The sequence below is a fragment of the Capsella rubella genome, unplaced genomic scaffold (assembly GCF_000375325.1).
Source record: "Capsella rubella cultivar Monte Gargano unplaced genomic scaffold, Caprub1_0 scaffold_2, whole genome shotgun sequence".
NCBI lineage: Eukaryota > Viridiplantae > Streptophyta > Magnoliopsida > Brassicales > Brassicaceae > Capsella > Capsella rubella.
The window spans coordinates 5156906-5165298 of record NW_006238922.1 but is presented as its reverse complement, the minus strand read 5'-3'; the positions used below and the strand labels follow the sequence as shown (position 1 = coordinate 5165298).

At 31.8% G+C, this 8393-nt stretch overlaps 1 protein-coding gene across 1 annotated transcript; it reads right to left on the bottom strand.

Annotated features, from left to right (window-relative positions):
• Positions 1-7568: 7568 nt before the first annotated feature.
• LOC111832111 lies at positions 7569-8009 on the bottom strand. Its single transcript, XM_023788454.1, has one exon. It carries the CDS (start codon positions 8007-8009, stop codon positions 7569-7571), a length of 441 nt encoding a protein of 146 aa, XP_023644222.1.
• Positions 8010-8393: the final 384 nt, after the last annotated feature.

Below are 8393 nucleotides of genomic sequence, written 5' to 3'. Positions count from 1 at the left end.
TGGTTCTTTACAGAAGAATTTGCCATAATATTCCATCAAAGGAGAAATGTGGGTCTCTAAGATTTCATCTTCTTCAAGTAAAATCAGTTATGCAATTTCTTCATCTGATAAATTTTCAACACCTTGTAAATGTAATTCTGCAATACAAAATTCCTGGAAAAAAGCAAACAAAATTTATTATATTAAAATATAGACATGTAACAACCCGTCCAGTGGGATTATCCGCCATGTGCCACACCCCGCCACATGGCATCCTTACAGCGCTGGTGGGCCAGGAGGCTGCGAGCAAGTGGGCTGCGCAGTTTGGGCCCACATGATAGAGGTTAGGGTCGATGCGCTGCAGCGCTGTAAGGATGCCATGTGGCGGGGTGTGGCACATGGCGGATAATCCCACTGGACGGGTTGTTACAATACATAAATGAGTAACACTCTATTATTAAATAAAAAATATAACAAGAGAGTAAGTAACCTTGAAACTTTGTTTTATTATATTTGATTTTTTTATTAGCAAGATCATTATTTTTTATAAAAAACCTAAATGCTAGTAAATAGCGAACACATGTTTCGTTTATTGAGTTTGGGGAGACAACTGAAGCAAAGTCGAAAAGCTAGTCCCTGAAGAACCCATATTAGACATTCCATATCCGGGGTATAAACTCGTCGAAACATTAGCATTTATTCCCGCCATTTGTGAATGATTGGCTGAAACAAAGGGAGTTGTGAAGCTGTTTGAACCTCTTAAATTGATGTTATCACATGGAAGACCATATCTGTCAATGCCAACAAGCCTTTCCAAGAACTGAATTTTGAGCTCCTCATTACGTAGCTTCATAAATCCATTACGAACATCCTCGTCGTTCATCAACAACCTATTCGCCAATATTTCTCATTCAGCCAATGCATCTCCAAAACTGGCTTTTGCATTATGTCTTTACCTTAATACATCCAAGAAATATTTGCACTATAACCTACTTTCTCCACATTTCATTACATAAAAACCTACTTTCTACTATCTCTATACTTTTACCACTTGAAATGACAAAACACTCCTCTAACACTCATCACCACACTTCTCCATATTTTCTGTTCCTCTCTCTCTCTCTCTCTCTCTCTCTTTTCTTTCTCACCATCGTCTCTCATCTCTCTTCCTCTCTCTCACTTTTTCTTTATTTTGTTATTGTCATTTAAGGTAGGTATTAAAAAATTATATATTTACTTACATATAATAAATTATGATTATTTTTTCTTTACAATTTTAAGATGCATATTGATATATATTAGATGAAATAAAATATTATATACTATTAATTTATAATTGAACATTTGTTCATAGATATGTGGATTTATAGTTCATAGTTTCGTTCAGTTTAGGGCTTAGAATTTAGGGTCTAGTGTTGTTGTTTTGGTTTTAGGGTTTAGCTTTTGGTTTTAAGTTTAGATTTTAGTGTTTATGGTTTAGGATTTAGTTGTTGGATTTAAGATTTAAGGTTTAAGGACATGTTGTGTACATGGTTTAGCAATTGTAAAGCAATTTCATACTTCGACAATGCCTCTCCCTCTACCTTTTTGAAATAATTTATTTATTTTCACTCTAGCTTTGTTTTCATCTTCCAATGTTTTTTTGTTAGCTTAATTTTCATATTCCATTGTTTCTCTTTTCACCTAGATACCTCGACCACATATATCCATGTGGTTACAGTAGTGTGGATATGCTTGGATGTTCGTTAAAATACCTAGAGGTTAGAATGTAGTATATGATTTATGCTTTTGGTTTTAGAGTTAAATTAAATTGGATAAGGGCTAAGGTTTAAGATTCATGGTTTATGTTTAGAGTTTAGTGTTTAAGATTAGATTTTAGGGTTTAGGGTTTAAGGTTTAGAGTTTAGGGTTTAGGGATTTAGGGTTAAAGGTATATGATTTAGGATTTAGGGTTTAGGTTCCCTTGTTGCAACTTCAAATCCATAGGAAGCTATTGAGTCGATAAGAGTTAAGAACTTCATGTTTTGGAATTAGGATTTAAGGTTTAGGGTTTATGGGTTATGGAATAGGGTTTAAGGTTTAGGGGTTAAGAATTGTTTCTACCTTTTTATAATAATTTATTTACTTTCACTCTAGGTTCGTTTTCATCTTCCAATGTTTTTTTTTGTTACTTTTATTTTCATATTTCATTGTTTCTCTTTTCACCTATATACCTCGACCACATATATCCATGTGGTTACAGTAGTGTGGATATTCTGGAGGTTAGAATGTGTATGATTTATGCTTTTGGTTTTAGAGTTAAATTAAATTAGATAAGGGTTAAGGTTTGAGATTCATGATTTATGTTTATAGATTAGTGTTTAAGATTAGGGTTTAGAGTTTAGAGTTTAGGGTTTAGGGTTTAGGGTTTAGGGCTTTAGGGTTAAAGGTATATGATTTAGGATTTAGGGTTTAGAATTCCTTGTTGCAGCTTCAAATCCATAGGAAGCTATTGAGTCGATAAGAGTTAAGAATTTCATGTTTTGGAATTGGGATTTAAGGTATAGGGTTTAGGGTTATGGTATACGGTTTAAGGTTTAGGGGTTAAGATGTTTGTTTGATACTTATTTATGATTTTTTTACCAAATCACAAATTTTTCATGAAACAGGTTTTAATATGTTTTTATATTATTAAACACATAGTAATTATAAATACAAATAGAATAAAACATAAACAATACTATGACTGATCATCCACTTATCATTGAACACATGTTCAACTACAAATGGATAGTGTATAATATCAATTAATTACATAACTTACTTATATGATTAAACCTAGTAAATATTTATAAATTATAGTGCAATTGACTATCCATGTATCAATGGACAAATGTCCAACTACAAATGGATAGTGTATAATATAAAAATTATCAAAAATATAGCAATATGCATCTTAAAATGTAAAGAAAATATAATCACAACTTATTATATAAAAATAAATAGATAATTTTTGATAATAAATACATAAAATGATACTCTAAAATGATAACAACAAAAAAATAGTACAAGAAAAAGAAAGAAATGAAAGAAGAAGAGAAAGTTCGTAGAAGAAAAAAAACAAGTAAAAGGGTATTTTCGTCTAAAAAAATGACACCTCAATACAAAAGAAGGGAATAAGTACACCTTCCCTTAAAAGTGTGTTTTCTTGTAAACAAATTCACAAAAAGTAGGTTATTGTGTAATTCACTCTACATCCAATAAGCCTGTATGAGACTCTTCAATACGTGGAAATCCTGTTTCCACTTGAGACTCAAAGTTGATTCTTCTTCAATTTGTACGTCTTGTAGTGGTCTTCCGAACTCCCAAGCTTCCCTTATTTTTACGGAAAGGTGAACTCCGTGTTTGTTCATTAGAGGGTATTGGTAATGAACCAGCTCGTGGAATTTCCTCATCAGATGTTAGCTAGCTCTAATGGAAATTGAATCCCATTATCATCCGAAGCTTCATCAACGTCTATCTCATCACCGCTTGGTCCTTCATTTTAACTTTGTTTGAGGTGTGTGCGTAGAGTGTGCGGTGATCAAGTTGCTCATCATCTTGCTTAACATCATGTTGACTATAAATTTGATCAAGTATTTCTTTGTACGGAATAGGCCTGTTTTGCAACACTCGTACGTACTTCCCATTTTTCTCGAATTCCTAAAAATAGTGGTAAAAAAATATTTAAATATATGTACATAAATATAAGTTAATATGTATTAAACTCACCTGAATTCTTTCTTGCCACCAAAGCTCGGGCATATCTATCTTCCCCGTTATGATATTAACCGCGATACCAGTGCGTTTACATAGTATACTGTTACATTGCTACAAATTACGCATGTAGTCGAGTCGATTTTTCATCTCTTGATTCCAAGTCAACCTAACTCCTGTCAATTCAAAAAAAAATTCCAAAATTTTTGCTTTCCCCGAATTTTCAGGTACTCTTGTGACATAAACTTTTGATTTTAACTCGACGTTCACAGGTTTGAGAAATATTTTGGTATATCTAGGACTCTAGACATACTATATATAAAGTGTATAAGCCAAAGAAATATATGGTTTTAAAAAACAAATATGATACGATATAATACATTAGGGTCCTCAGTAGCTTTAGCTTTTCCCTTTGATTGTTAGAACTTGATGCTGGACCACTGTTTCGATTTTTGTTACGCTTGTTTCTAGTGTGAAAGAAAACACCATTAAAAAAACATAAGTAAAATGAATAAATCATATGCAAAATTAAAATCGAATGAATTTAGGAAGCAAGCTACTAATATTTAAGTGTTTTATCGATGTTAAAATATGCTTGATTTTCTCAATGACATACGAAACCATTGATGAACTATACAACCCAATAACCACTAACCATTTAATGTTTTGTTAAAATGATACCATTTAATGTTTTGTTAAAATGATACAATTGTTGTTTAGAAAAAAATGTGAAAAGTGTTTAGCTGATAATTATTTCTGGGTAGATATGGTTCTTCTGTTCTCACGCTATTAGTGCAGATTATAGGGAGTGGTATCAACAGTTCTGAACTTATTTTACGTACTTGAATATCTTTAGAGTTAACATACGTACTTGATTTGCCAAGATTCTCTCAACAAAATAATATTAATGTTAAACTACAGTAATTACAATAATTTTTCCGAATAGCAATTTTCTTTACGTCAAAATCGTTAGTCAAACAAATACTTGTAAATATATTAATTCAAAATTTAAAATTAATATTAAAAAAAGAAAAAAACTAGATTTGAGTTTTCATATCGTTCCGCTTGTTCATCTCCTAAAATGAGGTTGAACCTATTTTAACCAAAAAGTGCAATTTTCCAATTTTTAAGTGGGTCCCAAGAAAATCTTGTTGGAAATTTTTTTATGTTAAATGGTAAATTTTTGGATGAAAAAAGTTGAAACGTAAGTTCAACCTCTTCAACTCATTATTTTGTGTCATCCATTTGCAGCCTAAGAAAAACCTTTCTTTGGTTCATCAATGAAATTTAAAGGGTGGGAGACAATGAAGACCAACTTGTTCGGGACAAGGAACCCGGTGCTCTGTTTTGATGTACGCCTAATATTTGAAAGGATTATGTAATGAGGTGTAGTAAGGCTCGAGGTCGGTTTTCGTGGTTGTGTTTCTTTTTGTGGACGTCTCGATGACTTGTCTCGGACTTGTGTCGAAGGAGAAAGCTCTACACGGTTCTGATAATTCTTTATCCAAAAGGTTCGTATCTTGTCTTTGATTCATTAACTAATCTGAGATGTTTTTTACTGCTTCTGGAACCTTAGTTAAATTTTCTTCTTCCAATGAAATTTTGTTAGGATTCGCTAGATTTGTAAGCCGTTGAAAACCGATTTGGGTTAGATTGATTTTGTTTTTGATTTCATTCACTGAAACACACTACTATATGAATTTAGATGGATTAGGTGCCATACCATGTCAGACGAATCAAATCAAGTAATTGAAATAAATATGTATTCTGTGATTAGTTTTCCTCAAACATGGTTGGAGCTGAAACGTTTCTATGTTGGCTCAGTCTATTCCTTCCTTACAACATGCTTCGACAAAGTAATACTGCTTGTTTTCTCTTTTAAGATAGACAGTGAACAATAATTCTATATCTATTAACTATCTTTCACTATATATGAACTAGCTGGGTTACTAATCACTACAAGTGGATAGTCTGGACACACATGATTGTGATTATTGTAGCAATGTGAAAGTAGAACTCACTACTGAAATTGCTATTGTTGTTTTGTTACCTATTTTCTTGTCTCCTTTCCACAGGATTTCATTGTTTTAAATCACAGCTACTCGTTGCGGGCTGCCCTCAATGTCATGCCATCAAAACAGTTGAATGCTAGAAAATTGTTTATTGGGCAGAAGGTTCGAGTAAGTTGTTTTCTTTCAAGTTTTAAATCATCACTTTCAAGATTTGAATTTTAGTACATTTTCTGAAACCTTCCTTTGCTGGTTTTTTCATAGTTCCATTTAACCCAACTTTCAGGTTGTAACTTCAAGTATAACACGATGGTTGTGGCGGAGAAGTGGAAATAGGAGATGGAGAAGCTGCTAATGTTGACGGGGGAGTCCTTAGAGGAGAAGATGAAGATGATTATGAGACATAAGAGTGATATTTCATAACTTATAAACTTTTTAGTTGTTTGTATTACTTAAAGACCTTTCTTTATAATATACTAGTCGGTTGCCCGCGCTACGCGCGGGAGTTTATTATGTTGTTTATGAGTAATTAGTTCGTATTTTGTTTTCTACTTATTTTTTTCACTATACCATACTTTACTTTTTAAAACTTAAATTGTGTTTGTATAGAAAAACTATTGAATTTTAGCTTCATTAGTTGTTGAGAAATTAAGTGTGTATAGTATAAGTCGAAGTGTGGGCGTAAATGGAAGTGCGGTTGAGAATCATTGAGAAACGTGTGCTATTAGGGTTTTTACCAAATATAGATCTAGATGTTAATATTTTGGGCCCTTTTATATGTTGGCATGAAATTTGAACATGATTTGTGGGTTTCGGGCGGATTGTTATATTTTTAAATGTTTACATTATCTCTTTATATATTGTCATAATTTATTATTTTATTTTTTAAGTTTTCCTTTTTTGGATTTGTCGTACTTTATATCTCGTAATGATCATTTATATACTATTATATTTTTTTCTGATTTTATGTTTTATATTTTTTTTTTGTTTTTTTCATACGGAACAATTTTTAAATTTAACATATTAGTATAATTTACTTTATATTTAGTTTATTTCATTTAATAATGTTTTTTATTTTAATTTTTGATTTTAAGAAATATAGTTAATTTTTTATATTGTTTATTAGTTTAACATATGTGTTGTATTGGGAAAAAATAATTAAATTCATATTGGAAACTTTTAAAGAAATATTGTTTTTATTTTTACCTTTTTATATGTTTATAAAAAATGAGAATTCATGTTTCGGTCCGACCTATCTCATTTATGTTAAAAAATTTTGAGACATAAATTAGATAGATTTATATTTTCAAAATTTCTTACTTTTTGCTCTATTCCCGTTAAATCCCATTATATTTAGGTTTACATTGTGTAAATATAATCATATATATATTTTAAAAATTCACTAAAAACTATAATCTATTATTTATATATTTGTTAGTATAATCGATAATTAGTAAGTTTTTTTTAACTTTTAATCAATTATATTTTTTCGTTTTATAATGTATAATATAAAAAAGACCTTTCATATTCATTTTTGAAAAAATTATTTACATAGATTTAAATATTAAAATTAAATGATAAAATGGTATAATTAATTTTAAAAATTAAATAATAAAATGAGGTGGATGATGATGTGGCTTAAGGAGAAGAGAGAGAAAAGTTAACTTTATATATATAGATTACTATTTGGATTAATAATTTTTTTTTTTTTTTTTTTTTTTTGCTAAATGAGTAAATATCATATCAATGAAAAGATAGGGATTACATTTTGATTACCTATACAACTTAATTCCTTGGCAAAAAAAGGTAAAAAACAAGGAAGTAAAATTTGCTAACTCAAAAAGATTAAGAAATCCAGAAGCTCATTAGCTTTTGAAAATTCTTTCGATGCCTGCGAGCATTGATAGAGTTTATGATTTCCCTATCTATACTCTTAAAGATAGAAGCAGGTGGGAAGAACAAAGAGTTATGCAAGGCATTGTTTCTTTGTTTCCATGTGGCATAGATGATGGACTGGGTAACGAGCTTCCTTAGCATTGATGGAGCAGTTTGACTTGAAACTCTGGTCCAAGACATAAGAGCATCCCAGCTTTGGAATTGTGCAGGAGGAAGGCGAAGCCGAGCTAGAGCTGACGTCCATATAGGCATGGTGAAACCACAGAACATGAACAAGTGATCTCTTGTTTCTGTTGCAGAGGAGCATAAGCAGCAAAGTGGAGAAATCTGCATTCCCCATGAGATCAATCTCGATCTGGTTGGCAAACGGTCCAAGTGAGAGATCCACATATTGAAAGAGTTTCTAGGCGTTGCTCCTTTAAACCAAACGGACTCCGCCCAGATTTTTTCATCTTCTCTATGCCTTAAGACTTGCCAAGTCTTAGAAGAAGAGTAATTATTACAAACCTCATTTTCAACTTTCCAGCAATAAGAATCTTCTTGATGAGCATGAAGAGGGAGCGTAACAGTAGTCAAGAAGACGTGGAGAGCTAGCGCCTGAGGCGATCTTGGAGACTGCAATGCCCAAATATTTCCTGTAGCCACGTCAGCTACCTTGGCGATGAGTGGAATCCTTAGGCTCCTAGGTCCCTCCTCTCCCAGAAAAAGCAGAAGAGGACCAAATGGAGTCCAGTTGTCCTGCCAAAAACTCGCAGTTAACCCATTTCCAACATC